At 42.1% G+C, this 21,093-nt stretch overlaps 1 protein-coding gene and 1 pseudogene across 1 annotated transcript; both read left to right on the plus strand.

Annotated features, from left to right (window-relative positions):
• The first annotated feature begins 1,446 nt into the window (after positions 1-1,446).
• Positions 1,447-19,542, plus strand: MS4A14 (membrane spanning 4-domains A14). The gene is made up of 7 exons (XM_036259653.1): positions 1,447-1,584; positions 3,227-3,355; positions 7,976-8,026; positions 10,741-10,890; positions 13,948-14,046; positions 17,434-18,102; positions 18,184-19,542. Exons 1-7 carry the CDS (start codon positions 1,447-1,449, stop codon positions 19,540-19,542), a joined length of 2,595 nt encoding a protein of 864 aa, XP_036115546.1.
• On the plus strand, positions 5,367-7,390 carry LOC118627738 (annotated as a pseudogene).
• Positions 19,543-21,093: the final 1,551 nt, after the last annotated feature.

Consider the following 21,093-nt stretch of genomic DNA (forward strand, 5'->3'; position numbering starts at 1 on the left):
TGCGTGAGCAGTTTGTGGCTGCAGTTAGAGTCAGCACCATCGGGGGCGCACTTCCCCTTAGCTGCACAGGAGGCTTCTCAGAACTCCACCTGATGCTGGTGGGCGGTCAGTTCCGCTTAGAATTTAAAAACAGACTTATCCCCCACATTGTCTTGTTTAAAATGTTGCATTGTGTGTTAGGCCCTTAAATTAAAATGTACTTGAATAAACATTGGCAGAAAAATGCTGTGTAGAGAAATACTGTACATATCTTCTCTGATGTTTGGACATGGGAAACAGAGAGGCATTCCAGAAAAAAATAAAAATAAACAGAGGGCACAGTCTGCAATTATTTCTCTACTTAAGTGGTTCTCAACCTGGAATGATTTTGCTCCCCCAGGGAAAAGATTTGGTCATGTCTGGGGACAATTTTTGTCGTCACAACTGAGGACGTGCTACTAGCATGTAATGAGTAGAGGCCAGAGATGCTGCCAAACATCCTGCAGTGCACAGAACTTGCTACAGCAAAGAATTATCAGTCCCCACGTATCAGCAGGTTGAGAAACCCTGAGAAACCCCGCTATGCGTGATTGCCACACACTGGGAAACATTCAAGACACTATTTGTACAGTTTTGTTTTGTTTTGTTTTCTGAAATCGGTTGCCTTTATGATTTAAATCATAGCAAGTATAGGAATATAAAGGATCAATGTGGAAAGCAAAATTCCCCAAAGACACTTTATATTGTTTTAATGGTGTTTGTACGATTTAAACCAGGAAAACCTTGAGCAGAATTAGTTTCACTGGTCTTTCTGAAAGCTAAAATATGCTCTCTATTCAACTGGCAACTACATCAAGGTCTATATTTGCTTAACGACTGATTTGTGCACTACAGAGGACTATGGTTAAACCATACAGGAGACAAATCATGAGCTACAGGTGGGTCCCTGCTTCTGAAAGAACATGGAAGCATGTTGACAAGCGGAATTTGACCCCGCCTGTCCCACAGTATGTGACCTTGGGCAGCTGGACCTTTCTGTACCTCAGTTTCAGCACTGTAGAATTGTTTAAAAAATTTTTAATCTATGTTAAAACCAAGCACCTTCTACAGTGCCCAGTGGATACCTACACATTTTAGTTCCTTTATAGCTCATGAACATCGATACTGGAATTTGATTTATACACACTGTCCCTTTATTTTGTGTTTATTGTATGTTTCTAAATAAATTGATGAGAAAGTTGAGTCTTGTGGATAACTGGATTCCTCGCCAGGAAGACAGGGGGCGGGATACGCTCTGGAATTCTAAGACTCTATGACTCAATGACTGTGATTCTGTGGTTCTAGTACTGAGCGGAGAAATCACTATGGGCACTTTGCTAAGGACTCCATGTGAGACTGAGGGAAGACCGTGATCATGGCTGCAATGTCCACTCACTCATTCTTTAAATAGAGTCTTGCCATTGAGTCATGGCAGCATCACACGAGGTCAAAAAATCGACCCATGTCATCACTATTCAACCAAAACAAACTGTATTGACTGCGCTTCCCTATGGGCCTCCCTACTCCGTGCTGGATTTCCTCAAGGGAGAGCCAAGAGTCTTGGGGGTAAGTCCTCTCACATCCATGGGTCTCCCTGGAAGGGAGAAAATAACTTCTCTCTGCACGTATGTCTGCAGAGGTGCTTTTCAGAAAAGGAGTGGACTTCCTCTTCTCCCGCTTACCTTTCAACCCCAATGGATTCTTCTTGATTAATCAGAAATACTTTTAAGTCGTTTGCTTGTACAAATAATTGGATCATCAGTAGAAGAGCCAATGTGTAGCCAATAATATCATTTCCCTAGATTTTTGATAAACACGAGAAATAAAAGTTCCGTTTAGAAACACGTGGGGTTTGCCTCATGTCTTAGAAATGTTTCGGCGGGCTTATTTAAGTCTGAGAAATGGGATGTTTAACTAGAACTGCTAATTACCCTAACCCCAAGGAAATCCTAGGGCTGTTTCATGAGGAGTTAGTACCGGTCTTTGACTCATAGCAGAGGGCATGCAGGAAACCAGTGGAATTTTAAAAACTATTTTATTGAGGAGGCATCCTCAGGGTATGGGGGCACCTCCAAGCTTGGAGCAAAAGCCATTAGAGGAGAATTTAAACTTCCCCTTTGTGCTGTTATGGGTGTTGGGAGTTCTTTGGAAACCACGTTCAATGCTCCATAGTGAGCCACAAAGCACACACACACATAAAAACAATTTCAGTCATAAATGTTCCTAGAAGGGAAATGTATATACAGCCTTCATCCTTAATATAAGAGTAAAGTCACTACTTGTGGTATAGTGACACAGAGGAGTGGCCTAGGGACAAGGCCCAGAATGCTGGAGGAGCAGTTCTGAGAAAGTCACTGACCCTGCAAGACCACCTCGAAGTTCCCCTCCCTGCAGATTGCTAAGCCCACTAGGTTACTCTCAGCTCTAGGCAAGTGCATGATAAGATGAGACATAACCTTGTCCCAGCCTCTTGGCTCTGCATTAGCAAATGTCATAAACTTTTAGAGACTGTGGAAAATGTGTGTGTGTGTTGGGGAGTGGGAGTAATAACAGGATGCTGGAGCTACAGAAGGGGAAAAGTGTAAAGGTGAATAGTTTGTAGTCTCTGTCCTCAGGAAGTTTGCAATCCATGGGTAGAGTTAGACATACAGTGATACCTCGGTTCTCGAACATAATTCGTTCCAGGAGGACGGTCGAGAACCGAATTGTTCGAGAACCGAAGCAATGAAACCAATAGGAAAGCGTGACTCCACAAAGCGTGACTCTCTCTCTGCACTCACACTGATGACACAAGCAAGGCGCGCTGGGCTGAATGAACGCCATTCGGCTCATCTCGGAAGTTCGAGTTCCAAATATTTGTTCGGATTCCGAGACAAAAGTTTCTCGAATCTCCATTTGGTCGAAAACCGAGGCGTTCGAGAACCGAGGTATCACTGTATACTCAAATGTATCTGATACAAGAGAAATTGGTAACACCAGGGGATACAGCAAGTAGTGATGGATGAGGGTGAAGCATTTGAACCTGAAGGACCCAGGGAAGTGCGATGAGGGAAGAGGCAATGGGCTTTCTGAAAATCTGAGAGGCATTGGCCAATGGAGAAAGGAAGGTGTTCAGATGAAGGGAGCTCAGAGGGAAGCCCAAGGGACCTGGGAGGGCCAAAGATGCTGGGGGACTCGTGACCTCATGTACCCGTTTCTCTCTCCACAGGCTATCCAGGTCCTGCTTGCCTTGATCACTGTAGGCATTGGAACTATATTTGCATTTAATTACTTCAATTTCTCCCAAAGATTTCCACTCGTTTTCTTCACAGGATATCCGTTCTGGGGAGCATTTATTGTGAGTACTGTCGGGAGCTTTCGAGAAATTACTATAAAGACGAGTGGAACTGCCTGGAGTCCAAGGATAACGAATCCCATGAACATGGTCCCCAAGGAGACCAGGCCCTTCCCCAGTGAGAGACATGAGTCCACGTAGGCACTGCACCACCATCTTCATTGTAGTATTCCCAGGGGTGCAGTGTTTAAGGGTTTCCGAAGCCCATGTGTGCATAGTAAGATATCCGCTCCTTTCTACCAATCTGAGAGATCAGACAGGTCAAGATCCTGCTTATCCCTTTGCAAATAAGGAAACTGAGTTTGAGAGGAGTTACAAATTTAAACATATCTAGCTAGAACTCGGGATCAGAGACTCTTCTAGCTGAAGGAGAATTTTAAGATGATAATTATGGTTCAGTTCCCTTGTTATCCTGAAAGTCAGTTTTATGAGTGTCACTCGTTTAGTTAATCATGGAGCCACAAATAAAAGTCTCTCTACAGTGCTATCTCCACCCAATCCCCACAGCCTTGGCTCTTACTCTGTGCCACAATATTTAAGGGTAGACTCATTTAAGGGCAGAGTTTCTCCCACTAGAACACACACTCCCAAGAGGGTAAGAATATTGTCTTAGTTGCTGTTACATTCTCGGGGCCTAGACTCATGCTAATGCACAGTACACATGAATGGATGAATCATTCAATAAACAAATGGATGAAATGAAAAATAAATGCGACTACTGTCTCCACGAACATTCCTGATGAACATAGCTATTCCATGCCTTTTCTATAATCTGCGTTTCAAAGACAATTAGTCGAGTTTCCATTTCCAAATAGAAATAATATTGAATATGATTTTCAAACTGCACATGCCGCCCTGGAGAAAAACCAAACAGGCCGACTTCTCATGTGCCCATATCATAGCCGAACTTGCCCAGTGTGATTTTGTGTTATCTGTATGCATGAATTTTAATGAGGCTCTGGCAGACCGCTTGTTAAAACTCTCCTCATTGAGAAGATATTTACGGAGCACAAAGTGCATCTTCGGTGGTGTCCTAGGCGCTGAGAGGTCTGGTAAACAGACCCTCTCTGAGAGAACTGGTGAACTGCTCTTAGAATTAGAATTGTCATGGGATAGGGAGACTAGAAATGAAAAAGTAAACATAACTTGACAGAGACATTATTATACTTGTACTAAGCATGCTAAAAAAAAAAAAAAGCGTTCCTGGTGCAGCACGTGAGGGATTAATGGAAAACACTCCCGGCCAGAGAGGGCAGGGAGGTGCTTGGCACAAAGGTGTTCCCTGGGTGCCGCGGAAGGAAAGCCTCCCCTGGCGAAGAAAAAGCACAGCCAAGGGCCCGATGTGGGAAAGAGCAGTAGAAAGAAGACCAGTGAGTCCATGGCACTGGTACAAAATGAGGCCCCGGATGTAGGCTGGAACCAGGTCGTACAGCTCTTGTGGTCATATTAAGAATATGGAACTTTTAATACAAGAACAAGGGAGTATGTCGATCATCTTTAAAGAAGGGAATGGCATTTGAAGATGTGTTATCTTTAAAATAGCATCGTGTTTTCTGAATGGGAAATGAATTCAAAGATGGTAACAGCAAACCTGGGAGAATCAGCTTGCGGGAAGTAGGGTGCTGCCAGAACCCAGGGGAGCACAGATGGTACCTGAACACTAGCTGGGCAGCAGTGGACATAAGCGAGGTGGGCAGCTGTGAGGTAGCTTGGAGGTAGAGCTGATCTGACGGGGATCCCATGTGGGCAGGGAAGTGGGGGGAGGTATCAAAGGTAACTTGCTCATCTCCACATGTCACCTTGTGGTCCTTGGACACCAAGACCCACATGTCCTCAAGGTCCAACACCAATTCCCACAGGAGAGGTCCTCATCCCCAGACCCTTAAAAAAAGTAAGTGGCTCCACATTGGGTGACAAGAGGACTCATTTTCTCTGGGTGGCACTAGGCTCTTTATATTCCAGATAAAGAAGTGGCTGATCTCCTGCACCCCTCAGAGTAGGGACTGCCCTCACTATGGCCATGGCTGCTAGTCAGCTGTGTGCCAGTGGGTCATGGGACATCTTGTGGCATGTTTTGGGCTGGAGGACAGTTGCAAGTATTGTCTGGTCAGTGCTGCTTCTACCCATCTGTTCCACAGTATTTATAATCTTCAGCGGCATTGATTTATTTCATCCTATACGGTGGCTGTCTGATTCTTTCAGTGATCTCTATAGTTCCGGTGTAATTTTTTACCACCTGCTGCTGTCAGTGGTAATAATAATGAAAAGTATTTTCAGTGTGGAGTTCTATGCAGTTGTGCCTTCTACTCCCTGCTCCAGACTGGCCCTGGTAGGGAAGATTGTTCGTTCTCACCAGCTCATGCCCTCATTTGTTCACGTCGCCATGGGAACAGTGGCAGCTTGGTGTGCTGCATGATAACAGAGGGCCCATACGTTTTCCTGTGGTTCCCTGGTACAGCCCTGCTGCCCAGACCTGCTTAAATCAGTATCACCCCCCTCCCCCCCACTGGCTGGAGCATTTATGGGCTATAGCTATAGCCTCCTGTATTTTATTAACAACATGAACTATCTTCCATTTCCCATCATACAGCAACGTAAGTCCTTGTGCTCTAGGTCTTCGCTCTTATTAGCTAAACACAGTTGTATGGAATCACTGTTCCTGATTAGAAATGTCTGCATTGTGTATTATTTCCTTGGTCATAGGACCAAAGTTTGGATTCGCACTGCTATGGACCTTCAGACAGATGAGCGATTTCATAGGCCTCTTGACACTGTGAGTGGTCTCTTGAATCTCTCATTACTCTACCATGTCTGGAGTCTTTCTCCTGCTGACTTGATACATCTCATGGATACTCTTCAAAATCTATGCCACAGAGGCTCATCTGATCCCTGTTCAACCACCGTCTGCAGAAGAGTCCGGTGAATGCCTCCCAAAGCTTTAAACAGCGATCCGGCCCTCATCATGGAGTACTTGGCCTCGCAGGACCTGATGTTGCTTTCTCATTAGTCTCCTCATGGAGACGAAAAGCTTTTAGTCCTAACCAACTGGGTGGACATCCCCACAATCGGGCAGCCATTTCAAGGGAGTGTTTGCATCTTTAAATGATACGGCTCAGAAACTGGTTCTCCAACAAAAAGCTGCTACTATAAGTGGAAGAGTGTCTTCTCACATGCAGGAGCCTAAGATACTGAATTATCCAGAAGAAACTCCTTTTCAGACCCCAAGATCTAGCCAGATGCCTTGGCCTTCAGTGCCACCATGGTTCAGACATCACTGTTTCCTTCAAAATTATCTGTAGACGATGTTGAAAGTCCCCTTGGACTCCTGCTTGGCTCTACCGCGATGAGTCAGACGGCTGGGACTGTTTATGTGAACACCTGCTATTCACCTCAAAGTTCTCAGCTGAGAAGAAAAGGCCAAGATTATAAACTTCTGCTTCTGACCAGCAAATGAATGGATTTTCTAATCTTCTATCTGCTGTTAGTGCTGAAGGCAAGACAATGACAGCCCAGTGTGATTTATTCATGGATTTAGAATAAATGTGAATAGATTAATCATTTCTCGTCAAAACGGCTGCTGATAATGTATTTTTTTCAGTAAGCTCCCAGAGGCCTCCATTCAGGCTGTTTTTTCAGATGCCCAAATATTGGGGTATTGGAAGGTAGAGTTGGAGGTGTCCAGACTACACTACTGGCAATTCTTAATACTTTGTTGACACTGTAACGGGCAGTTGACAAGTACTCCAAGCCTCCTCATGGTTCCGGTAAACCACCTCGGATTTCAGGAAGCCCTGTGGATACTTCTTATAGAATATTAGAGAGTCACTAAAAACTGCCATCTGTCAGATCACTGCGACATCTGGTGAACATCTCAATGCTGTGTGGGCATCTGTGGAACATCAGAAGAGACCTCAACAGCTCTTGGGGTTCAAAGAATCGTTAATACAAACTGTGTTCATTACATTGATGATACAACTACAGATGGAACAGGAAATGTTCAGCACTTTTGTTTGTATCAGAAGAAAATGGACCCATTAGATGCTTCCTTTGTCATGGTGGTTGTTTTGAAAACTCTACTTAAATGGGAGAAATCATGGAAAGAAGTTCTGAACAGAATAACTGAAAACAGCCTTTTCTGTACCAGTTGCTTGTTGTGTGTGTGATATAATAAAATCGTTATTCAATTTCAAAAAAAGGAAAAAGAAGTGGCCAAGATCATTACACTAGATTCCAGCCCCCATATCAGCCTTTGAGTTCTGCCCTAAGAAAGTCTCCTTGCATCTGCTCAGAGAAGACACAGCCAACCCTTCTCTTTTCCAGACCCAGAGCCCAGGGCTATCTTTCTTTTTGGAGCCCAAACATCTGAGTGGTATCCTTTGGACTTAAAGCGGGGCCTGCCTCTCCGAGCTGACCCTGGCAGAGAGGCCTTGGTGTAGTGCTGAGCATGGCCAGTTCAGCATTTCTTACATCAGTGACCCTCTTTCTCTGATGCTCAGGTGGAAAGATGAGGAGGTTTGGGAGAATCACAGGCATACAGATTATAATAGAACCTCCAAAGTAAATTATATTGTAAGGTGGTCACATCCATCACCTGTTAACCTTTGTCTCTTTTCTTCTTAAAAGTTTATTATTACAGGATTTCTCACAGGATCCAACAGGAAGGGAAAACGTCTGGTAAGTAATTTTTGTGACTTCTATGTAGTTTAAAATCTCCTACTTGCTTTACCTTGATCTTTGTGTACAAAGCCTGTAGTGACCTAGGATCTCCCAGGAAAACCTTTACACATCAAATTTGCAGTTCAGGTCATTCCCGTTTGTCAGTGTCACTATTAGCCTCCCTCCCTCCACCGTCCCGTTTCCCTGGTAAGCGAAACTGAACGAGTTGCTGAACGAGTTGCTTATGAGTACCCTTTACATTCCCTTGACTCAGTGATGTTCAACCAGTGTGTCGCAAGAATTCTTAAAACATGCAGTACCTGGCTGTTTAGTCGGGGGCACCGACCTCTTTACCCTTAGGTTGTCAACTTGAAAAATGACAACAGCCAACACAACAATAGCCGTCTGGTATGAATGAATCAAAATTATACCTATTTTTTTTGTCAGATCAGCAAGAAATATTTTTGTCTGCCATAGAGTTTTATTAATTAGTTTATGTGTGCCATGAGATGCAAAAGGTTGAAAATTACTGCCCTAACTCAATGGTTCTTAACTGGGGGCAGTTTGTGGCCCCTCCTCCACCTTCTCCCCTCCCCCAACCCCCCAGAATAGTTGACCCCTGAACACATTTTTGGTTGTCACAACTGGGTAGAGGGGTACTATTGCCATCTAGTGGGTAGACACCAGGAATGTTTCTAAACATCCTAAAATGTATAGAAGAGTCTCCCACAACAACGACAAAAAATTATCTGGCCCAAAATGTCTTTAGTGTCAAGGCTGAGAAACCCTGCTTTAGCCAAAACCAGTCTCAGGATGCCAGCGACCCCTCCCCCGACACCGCCGTCAACAGCAGCGGCTTCTCTTTGGGGCTTGGCCAAGCTCTGGAGGAAAGGGTGTGGCTCTGGTGCCAGGTCATTCGAGGACTGAATCAAGGTGATCACTCATTGCTGTATCAGCTTGAGGGGAAAATACCTACTTCAAAGGGTTACTTTGAGGATTGAAAGAGATATTACATACAAAAGGCTTGGTGACACTTACATGTTTGTAAACCACTCCGCTTTTTTTTTTTTAATAGCCCTGGAGATGTTATTTTCAGTCTGTTTCCATGGTCCTCTGCCAGGTCCCTCTAGGGATAGCTACACGCCTTAGGGAAGCTCTACTGGAGGAGGAATGCCTTGTCTCTCTCTGCCGGTGGACATAAATCAGGACAATGTAGATGAAGCCCCAAACGCTGCACTTGTCTCTGCACGGACTCCCTTTCAGATCTAAGCTATGTGCTAAGGACCAGGCGGACTGGCCCTGACTCACTGAGAGCTACGCAGATGAAGACAGGCAGGGCCTGCTGATTGAAAGACCTCAGCCCATTCAGTGTCCTCTCGGAGCCCAAACCGAGCCTCGAGAGAGCACAGGACCGAGCGTCGACGGCGCCGGCATTGGTGTGCCCCTGTGTGTCTTCTGCCAAAATGCCTGTTTGTATTCAGACCTAGGTTTGGGGTAAACATTAAGTCATAGGTATGCGTCCGAGTCCTGCCACATTAAGCCACAAGGTGCATTTCTCACCATAACAACATGATACTATCAAGGTAGAGCAAATACCTACTGAATGAGATGTGAGGTTTTTCTTTGTTTTTCCTTTAAAAGATCAATAGCATTGCTGGGGGTAGGCGAGCAGAACAATTCCCCTTCCTTCCAAGGAATTCAGACATATATACCAAAAAGAAAAAAATATGGGAACGAGTAGAAGGCAGTTGGATAGGGCAATGTGAACTTACACCTTTCATGTTGGCGCACTGAGATCAGGAAAGGAAACCTGTGCACCCCAGTCCAGATGTGTTACCATTTGAAACGATGTTAGTGATCTGGTGGGTTACTGTTTGAATCCCCGTGGGGAATGCAAGGCAGGACTTCATCTGTTCCGCTTACCTGTGTGTCCCAGGGGCCTACCTCAGTGCCTGGCACATAGCAAGTACACACTAAATATTTATTAAAATAGGTGAATAAATGGGTACTGCCTTATAACTAGGTGACACCACTTTCATTTTTAAAGGCAGAAATTAAGATTCCAAGAGATTAGCTATCTTGTGCCAGGCCCTAGTTCACTAGGGCTCACAATTAGGTCTGATTACAAGGCCAAGATGTTTTTTTTTTTTTTTTTTTTATCCTCACCAGAGGACATTTTTCCATTTTTTGTTCAGATAGAGCGGAAGAGAGAGAGAGGGAGAGAGAGAGAGAGAGAGAGAAACATCGACGGGAAAGGGACACATCGAGTGGCTGCCACCTTCACGACCATCCAGGGCCGGGGACAGACTGCAACCGAGGTACGTGCCCTTAGCGGGAACCGAACCCGGGTCTCTCTGAACCACAGGCCGACGATCTAACCTCTGAGCCAAACTGGCCAAGGCCCAGGATGTTTTCTAACAGGCTATGCTGCTTAGGATTGAGGAAGGTGGTGCATCAGGATACAATGAACATTTTCTTAAGTAGTAACCACAGAGCACCCTTTCTCTGCCTGTTCTCTTTCTTGGCTTCCTGGCTCATTCTAAAGCCTTTGTCTTCCGACTTTGATGACTCAGGATTGAACTTATCAAACTTTCGAGCATACTGACCTGACGGAGCAGTTCATCCTGGAGAGGTGTCTGGAAAGATAAATGCACTAAGAATTTATCACATGGCATTTTGGATTTTGTTTGGTTTTTAATTTATTTTATTATTGTTTAAAAACACTTTTTCAGGAGCAAGGCGTCATGGCCAGCAATGTGATCAGTTCCTTGGCTGCGGTGGCTGGGATCATTCTCACTATCATCAGCTTTCGGTATCAGCACGGGTACTGCCAGGTGCCTTCCGTCGAAGGGATATGCGTCATAGGCAGAGTCCTTTACAATGTAAGCCGTCTTCTTCTCGCACCATCATGTCTGAGCTACATTCACAATGCATTGATTCATTAGTTTTGATTTCAATAACTGACGTGTCTGCATTTGAACTGATTGTTGAGAACCATATCGTGACTCAACAGCCACGGTGTCTGGATTTGAAATCCTGCTTTTGTCCCTTATAAACTTGTGACCTTGACCTAACATTCTGTCTCCGCTGAGCCTCAGTTTTCCTCATGTGGAAAATGAAGGTAATAAGAATACCTACCTCACTGGGTTATTGAAAGGACTGCTTATTTAGAATGCTACCTGCTACAGTATAGTCGATAGGTTTTAGCTATTACCGTTAGGGTTGGCATGGATCGGATTCGATTTTACCTTTTCACCATTGATGAGGAACAGAATGATCTAAAATGTGTACTCAATATTAAAAACAAAATACAGGGGGAGAAGGTGTCTAAGTAACTTAATAAAATATGTTAATAATTTTAGAAGAGAAATAATTTTATATAAATGTAGCAGTGTTATTCATTAAAGCAGATGAGCCCAGCCAGTATGGCTCACGGGATTGAGCGTCACCCCATGGATTGAGCGGTCCGGGTTTTATTCCAGGTCAGGACACATGCCCGGGTTTCAGGCTTGATCCCCAGTGGGGGGCCTGCAGGAGGCAGCTGATGGATGTTTCTCTCTCACATTGATGTTTCTATCTCTCTCCCCCTTCCTCTCTCTCTAAAAAACAAAACGAAACAAAATGAAACAAAAAGCAGATGAGATGTATCTTTACCAGGAAATATAACTGTAGGTGTAATTTTATGTATTTCTCTAAAAAGTATTCTCTGAGATTATTTTTAAGCATATCAGTAATTCCAAAAGGCCTTTCCTTCTACTTCTCCAAGCAAAGCCTGGGGTTTCATTGTGTCTACCAGCCATGTCTTGACAGCTTCAGTCCTAGCCTGTTAATGAGATATGACCCGTTTGGATGGAAGTGAAGTGGAATCATGGGAAATTCTCTCCGCCAGTGAAGAAGGAAAGGAAAAAGAGCTATCGGTTACTCAATGCCAGTTCTTATTTAATCCTCAAAATCACTCATTAAAGTGAGTCTAAGGATGCTTTCATATGTCCTGAGATAAATTCCAGACTTAGACTCATAATAGGTTACCAAGGAAAGCCAGAAATCAATATAAGGGTCAAAATTCCGGTCCTGCTTAGGCCAAAAATATTATATAACATTATAATCCTTACCCTTTTCCGAGTGACCAGGAGGCCACTGCTGTACATTCCTTTAGTATAAACCAGGAAGAAGCTGTAGACTGAAAGGGTTAAGTCTCCACATAAACTCGCTGTCTGCTTGCCCCTCCCACATGGACGGGCTGCGGGATTAGTTCCTGCTCACAGAATCATGGAGGATTTGTTCCCACACCCCCACCCCTGTAGAACTCCATGATTCCTGGCTGTAACCCACACCTCGTAAACTAAAAACACCAGGACGGGGGGCTTTAGACATCTCTCAGACTGACCTCCCTTCCAAAGACCGTCCATGATCTCCACTGCAGCCAGTCATCACTTCAAAAGTCCAAATCTGAGGACATTAGTCGATGGCTTTCTGTTAAACGCAGAATTACGATCCCAATCTTAGCAGGCGTATAGGGCCCTGCAGCACCTAGCCTACCTGCCTCCTGACATCACTGCAGGTCTTTATCTTTCTTACTCCATTCTCTGCCCCTTCTTGAACTTCCTCGTTGTGCTAAGCACGCATGGCCCCAGGACCACAGACCAGCTTTTCTTGCTTCAAATGCTACCCAGCCCTGTGCCTACCCTTTTCCACCTATTCAGTGAACTCCTCCCTGTTCTTTATTTTTAAAGTGCGCAGCATTTTATTTTACTTATTTACTTATATTTATTTTTTTATTAAAAATTTTTAATGTTCCTATAATTGCAGGTCTCCTCCTTTTTCCTCCCTTTGACCACCTCCACCCACCTCGGCCTCCCCTTCCCCTGGCTGTCACCACCCTATGGTCCATGTCCGTGCGATATGCATGTATGTTCTTTCTCTAATCCCTTCCCCTTCTTTCTCCAGTCTCCCTCCCCAACCGCCCTCCACCCTTGGGCACCAGCCCGTCTGTTCCATGTAATTTCAGTTTAAACATCACTTTTTAAAAGAGGTCCTTCCTGACTATACCTCTACCCTCCACAGTGCCGACCTGGTCAGAACTCCCGTGATAACCGTGCATAGCTCCCCGTACATTTTCATCGCGTTTAACACAATTTAGCTCAGTAATTTAGTTATTTGTTACTGTCAGCCTTCCTTACTGTGATACAGTTCCACGAAGACCAAGACAAGCTCTCTCTGGTTCAACAGCTGAAGGCAGTGAATTTGCAATAGGCACTTCAGACCTATCGGTTTACCAGCAAATGGAGTATATTCAAGCTTTTGAATGTGTTGCAGAAAATGTAAGATTCAGAGAGACTCAGTCACTTGTCAAAGGTTCAGTGTAACTTTGGACCCAGTGGCACCCAGCTGTTTCCGTCTCCAGTGTCCAAGCTTTTGGGATGTTGTGCTATTCCAGGCTGCTTCTTAATCTAAACATTACCTTAAATCAGAGTGCACAAAATAGCAACTTCTGGGCGATAGTCAGCCCAAAGATATGTTCTAGTTGGTTTACACAAGTAAATAAATAACCGGAAGATTTCACATTAAAAATATGTATATCAGGCTTCCTTAGGAAAGAAAGAAGACTAAGCATCATGGGGCCCATATTCCCACATGGTATATGGGACTTAGTAATGGACGAATCCTACAAATACCTTTACTCTCTACCATCTCCCCTCCTACTGTTTCACTCATTTAAGATGGTTGCCTGGCCCCTATAGGCATTGGAGTTAGTTTCCCATTTATCAGGAAGACATAGGTGAAAATTGTTCAGTCATTGATGGCTAGGGAAACATCTAAAATACGGGTTTTGCTTTACTTGGTCATATAGTGTAAGAGCTCCCTGGCTTAGATCTTTAAAATGGAATCGCTTTCATCCTAAATATCATCTATTTATCCTTTTTTTTTCTTTTTTTCAGGGACTTTTGTCGGTCTTACTGATCATCAGCATAGTGGAGCTCAGCCTTGCTGTGACTATAACCTCCTTTAGAAGCAAGTGCTGGACCAGCTCAAATGAGGTGCGTTCCCATCGGGACACTCCAAGGTGATGTTTGGCCTATCAGTGGGCAGAGCAATATTCTCAGACGCTGAACTAAAACTTTTGAGTTTAGGAAGGTCAAGGAGGTACACGCTCACTCCACCCTTTGAGACAACTATGCTTTTTTTTCTTGTGCTGTTATCTCGTCATTCTGACACAACTCCTTATCTCCCTGTGAAAATAGATGAAAGATCAGACTTAATGGGAACCCATATGACTGTAGCATGTGGAGCGTATACTCGGCTCATAGGGGTGTGGCAGTTCCCTCACCAGAGAGAAAGCAGAGAAGAAAAATACCTAACAGTGATATTAATAGGAGCTGTAATAATCATTAGAGCGTACATTTACTGAACACCATCAGTCATTTTATAATCACTTAGCACCAACTTACTCATCTTAACAAAACTATTAGAGCACCTTTATTTTACATATAAAAGAACTAAAGCACAAACTAACCTATCCAGTGCCATGTAACCTCAGGATTCTGACTCAGGTAATGTGGTCCCAGAGTGTGCTCTCTAAATTCTGGATAACAGTTCCAGGACCTGCAGCAGGTGGCTCTTTTTCTTTTCTTTTCTTTTTTTTACATCAACTTTATAAGTATAATTTAAAACCATTAAAATGCACCAACTTTAATAAGTGTACCATTCAAGGAGTTTTGACAGATTGTGTATGCTTGTTTAGCTGCCATCACAATCAAGATGGAGCAAATTTCTCTCACCCCCAAAGGTTCCCTGGAATCTCTCTTGCAGTCAAATAGCTTCATCCCCTTGTGTAGTTATTACTTTCTCAAACTTCATAGACATGGAAATTTAAGTAAGTACTCTTTGTGTCTGGCTTCTTTCATTCAGCAACATGTTATGAGATTTATGCATGTTGTTGCATGTATCAATAGTTTGTTCCTTTTTTTGGTAAAGATATTTTGTTGATTTTTTTTTTTTCAGAGAGAAACAAAGGGAGACAGAGAGGGAGAGAAACATCAATGTGAGAGGAAAACATCAGCTGCCTCTTGCATTCTCCTCTATTGGGGATCAAACCCACAACCTGGGCATGTGCCCTGCTGACCAGGAATCAAACCAGCAACCCCTCAATGCATGGGATGCCCAACCAATTGAGCCATATAGACCAGGACTAATTTGTTCCCTTTATGTAAGGATACACCACATTTTTTTTTTTTTTTACTTTTGTCAGTATTACAGATGTCCCCATTTTCCCCCTTCCTGTCCCCCTCCACCCAAACCCTGCCCCACACCATGTTTCATATTCATTGACTTTTTGATGGGCATTTGAGTTCCCATCTTTGTGTGAACATATGTTTTCACGTCTTTTGGTGTGTTGTGTCTAGGATTTGATTGCTAGGTCATATGGTAAGTGGATGTTTATAAAAAAATGTCAAACTGTTTCAAAGTGACTGTACCATTTTGCATTTTTATCAGCAATATATGCAAAGTACAGTTGCTCCATATAATCACCAACACTTGAAATTGTCGGTTGTATTAATAATATTGCCATTCTAGTGGGTATGTAGTGTTAATTCATTATATCTTTAATTTGCATTTCCCTGATGACAAATGACGATGAAGACTCTTTCTATGTGTTTATTGTCCATCTGTATATCTTTTTATTTTTTTTGTCATGTGTCTGTTCAAATCTTGAGCCAAATTTTAGTGCATTATCTTATTGAGTTATAAGAACTAGTTATAACTGATTCTTAACACAAGTTTTTGTGAGATATATGTATTGCTAATATTTTTCTCAGCCTTGGCTTGCCTTCTCATTTCCTTAACAGTTTTCTTCAAATACGAAATTGGATAATATCGAATTTATAATTTATTTTCTTTTATATGTAGTCTTTTGGGTGTTCTAACTAACATTTGCTTACACCAAGATTGTAAAGATTTTCTCGCAGAAGTTTTATAAAAAGTTTTAGCTTTTATGTTTAGAACTATAATAGTTTTTGAGTTGAATTTTATGTATAGTTGTGAGGTAAGTTTAGTCATTCACACACACCACCACCACCACCACCACCACCACCATGGAGAGTTCCAACACTAGTTGTTGAAAATGCAATTCTTTCTCCCATTACTCTGGTACCTTTGTGAAAATCAATTGACTTCTTATTTATAGCTCTCTTTTGGACACTATTTTTTTCCATTGATCTATGTATCTATTCTTCCATGTATTCCACACCATTTTAATTTCTGTAGCTTTAGAGTAAGTCCTTCTCTTTGTGGTAAAGTATACATATTATTTATCATTTTTACTGTTTTTAAGTGTATAACTCAGTGGCATTATATATATATTCATAATGAATATAATAATCACCACTGTCTATGCCCAGTACAAACTCTGTACCATAAAATACAAAAATTTTGCTGGGATTATGATTGGCATTGCATCGGATCTATATATAATTTAGGAAAAATTTACTTATTGACACTATTTAGTCTTCTGTAGAACATGTCTATATTTTCTTATATCTCCTTTTATTTCTTTCAGCAATATTTTGTAGTTTTCAGTGGATAAGTTTTGTGTATATTTTGTTAAATTTATCCCTAAGTATTTCATAAGTTTTCTTGACATTTACATGGCATTTTCAAATTTTATTTTCCAAATATCCATTATTACACATGGGAACATTTAGTTTGTAGCACCTATCACACTATCTAAAAATATCTAACTGCTTACTATCTGCCATCACTCTTTACTATATCACAGCCTTATGTTTTTATACCCACTGTTTCCTCTACCTGGATTTTGACTCCTATCTTACTTCATGTTCCTTTTTTGCCTGAGGAATTCCTACTCATCAAGATATAGATCAAATACTACCTTTTCTATGAAACATTTCCTGGCTCTTTCAGAATTAGGTTATCTTCCCATGAAGCACTTAGTGGCTATTTACATAATAGCATTTGCTAAACTATACTGTTATCTATTTATATCTTGGTCTACCTATAATTGTGAGCACCTTATGGGAAAAACCAGCTTCTAATTATCTTTGACCTCCAGCATCTAATTCATCTAATAGATGATCAATAAATAAATAAATCTGAATATGTGAATATTGACTGAATAAAATGTCTTACACACTTTATAATGTTAAGTATGGTAACACTTTCAGACTATCTTCATCAAATTCCCCTATTTAACATTTGAGATAATAGTGGGTGATGACTTGTCCAAAATAAAACCAGTGAGTTGACAGTAAAGGCATTACTGCTATTTGTTTTCTTATTCCTCGTGTAGCTGTTATTTCCTATCTACTGTCTTAAGGCAGAGATAAAAATAATTTGGGAATACAAGAAGAAAAAACCATCAACAATGATTATTAAACTAATGTTTTTCCTACCCCTTGGTTTTATAGATTGTGTTTTTCTTACCTTTGGATATTACTCAAAAGAGTGAATTACCTATAACAGAAGAAAATGCTGTAATACAATTTGACTGTCAGGAAGAATCTTCCAGTGATGACTCAACAGCAAATGCACAACCTGTTTTCTTTGGAGGCTATACTTTCTTCAAGTTGAGAGCCTCAAGAAATCCTTTAACCATCCATCATTCAAGGAAGAGTGGCAGTAATATTGGCTACATATCTCCTTTATCTGGGTCAGATGAACAACATAAATATATCTCTTCTCCTTTAAAACATTATGAGAGAGAAATTGAGTCGAAAAATTTGCCTGTCATATTGGAGAAAAGGACCTCAGAAGAATTCGCACACACTGAACAAATGAGTGATGAAGATCTGCAATTTGCTATAGAACAAATCCCAGAAATGCAATCTCAGTCACTGCAGGCTAAACCCTTTCCAATCCAAGTTTTTCCATCCTATTCAGTAAAAAATCTTAAAGCATTACAACCCAAAGACTTGCCATCTCAAGCTCTGGTAGTAAAATCCCTGCTATCTGAAACCCCAACATCCCATGTCACACTGTCTCGTGACCTGACATCTGAAGACTTGCCATCCCAAAGCATATCATCCCAATTCACACAATCCCTAAACACACCATACCAAGACATGTCTTCCCAAGACATGCTTTCTCAATTACAAGTTCTACCAACACAATCCACGTTATTTAAAACCTCAACATCCTATGTCACACAGTCTTCTGACCTGATATCCCCAAATATGCTATCCCAAGACATACCATTCCAGAACACACAATCCCAAGGCATGCCTTCCCAAGCTATGCTTTCCCAACTACAAGTTCCGCCAACACCAGACATACTATTTAGAGCCCCAGTATCCCACATCACACGGTCTCATGACCTGATCTCCGAAGCCACACGATTTGAAGCCTATACATCCCATTCTATGCAAGCCTTTAATGTACAACACCTAGAACAGAAATCCCTGGATCATCATCTACAAAACATCCAACGTCAAGACCAGCAATTTACAAATATATCATATCAAGACATTCAATCAGAAGTCAATTTACTGACTCAAGAATGGAAATATAAGGAGAAACACCTAAGCAAGAAATCCACCAAGCAGTATGCCTTAGACCAGCATAACAAAGACTGGCAATCTTCAACAAAGCAACCCCTAGACTTGCCAATCCAAGGCCAGAAACCCCCAAGAAAGAAATCCTTAGACCAGCGAATCAAAGGCTGGCTATCTCCAAAGAGAAACTCCATAAATAAACAAGTTCGAGTTACACAATTTGCAGATCAGCAAGCTGATGACCAGCTGATCCGAGGAAAGCAATCCCTAAAGCAAAAATCCCAAAATGGGCAAGATGAAGGCCAGCAGAGAAGAGAGGAGAAATCCCCCAATAAACAAGCCCAACAACAACGAGCTAAAGACCTGCAGGCCGAAGAGGAGACATCTCCAAAGCAACTAGGTGAAGATCTGCAATCCCAAATTCAGAAATACCAAGACTGGCCACCTTTAGGCCAACAATCCCAAGATTTGGGAATTCAAGAATGGAGAAAAAAAGATTGTAAAGCACAAGAATGCCAATTTGAAATGAAGCATTCCCTAAATTGGGAATCCCAAGCCTGGCAAACCCAAGATCTATTAGAGAAAGAATTCCTAAAGCGGAAAGTTTTATACAAAGAAGCCCAAACTTTGAACGCTATCCCTCAACATCACCTTGATCAGCAATTACAAGACATCCCATTTCAAGACAGTCAGTATCAAGATAAGAAAAAAGACCTTCAATCCACTGGTATCCCAAAAAAAGATACGCAAATAAACACTATACAAACCAGAGACATCAAACTGACGTACATGAAAAGTCTATGCCCAAATCCAAGTGACCTGCGATCAGAAGACACGAAGCCAGAATTTCATCATTCTTCCTGCCAAAGCTCAGTACAAGGTGAATCTTCCACTTATTTGTCCAATGTAGGTTCAGAACAAGATGTGCAACAATACACTTCAATTAGCTCAACTTTATACAGAGAAGATTCAACTTTGACCTCATGTTATCTAAAGGATCAAAAGCAATCTGAAGACTCTGACTAACTTGCAGAATTTACCCAAATATCACACTGCTCCCAGTGATGGAACCAAATTAGGGAGAATATAGTCACCTCCAACCTATATTCTCAAGTATTGTTGCTACCTCATTCACACACCAGAAAATGAAGGATGTGCAAAACACTCAAAGTAAAATAAAGTGACAACAAATATTGATACTACTTCAGAACTTTCTGGGGTTGAAGGCATAATTCACATTTAAATTCTTTGTTACCAATGTTAGTGTTTTTTGGGTTTGTTTTTTTATCCTCAACCGAGGACATTTTTACATTTATCTTCAGATAGAGCAGGAGGGAGAGAGGAAGGGGGAGAGAGAGAGAAACATCGACGTGATAGAGACACATAGACTGGTTGCCACCCACACGACCCATCAGGGGCCAGAGACGAACTGCAACCATGGTACACACCCCTAGCGGGAACCGAATCCAGGTCTCTCTGGACCGCGGGCTGACGCTCTAACCGCTGAGCCAAACTGGCCGGGGCCAATGTTAGTGTTGCAATTCATTTTACAACTTAATATTTAGTGGACCTACTTTTCTATGGTGCTGATGTTTCTTGCCTCCTCCTCTGTCTATTACAGGGGCTTAGTATGCCAACCAGAAGGAAGTCTATGCAGACTCTCTAAGGGCTCAAGAACCAAAATAGTCAGCAAAGAATAAAAGTCAATTCAACCAGTCCTCTGTTTTGCTGTTCCCAATCACCCAATTTAATTGCCCCTGCCCAAATCTATGTTGAGGATATATCCTCTAAGTTTGTTCAACTATCAATGGGGTAACATGGCAATGAGGACAGAATGTGGTATAGGGAGAGAATAAAACACAACTAGAGATGGAAAAGTAGGAGGTAGAGAAGTGAGAGTAGGAGGCAGAGAAGCTTAGAGATGCAGATGTCATCAAAGAAAGTATGAAAGACCATAATATATTGAGTGAAACCCTAGCTCTCTTCCATAGGCCTGCACTAACTGCTTCTGACTTCTCAGTCCTTATAATACCTAATTTTATCCTCAATGGTCAGAGAAAATTGTGTGAACAAACGCCATCAGTTATCCTCCATCCTCCAAGTCTAATTACATTTTCCAACCCTCTCTGTCCTTGATCACTTTGACACATTTGGAGTTGCTAACTATCCCTTCTTTCTGCAATCTTCATCACCCTTGCTGGTTTCTGTGTTTTTCTCTCCCAGTTTCAAAAAGTCTAACGTCATTTTATGGGGACCTCTCAACAACTTTATATCTGTCTTCTACTGAATTCCACACAAGGCTTGCTTCTAGCAAGGATTCAATAAATCACTTTTAAAAACATGTAAGGAAGACTGACTCCTTAGACCAGAAAATTCTTAGACCACCCAGAGATGAGTGAAGTGTAGTAGAATAACAAGGTATAGAGCTGGAGAGACTGGTTTTATGTCCCCTGTCTTTGTCTCTGTAGTAAGGATTAGCCTCCTGAGTTTCCCAAGGAGGTTGTTCAACCTTGGTAAGGTCTCTACATGAGTTGGCCTCCAGTTCCTAAATGGTTGCCACTTTGTTTTCCACTTACT

Source organism: Molossus molossus, unplaced genomic scaffold (genome assembly GCF_014108415.1).
Source record: "Molossus molossus isolate mMolMol1 unplaced genomic scaffold, mMolMol1.p scaffold_m16_p_13, whole genome shotgun sequence".
Classification (NCBI taxonomy): domain Eukaryota; kingdom Metazoa; phylum Chordata; class Mammalia; order Chiroptera; family Molossidae; genus Molossus; species Molossus molossus.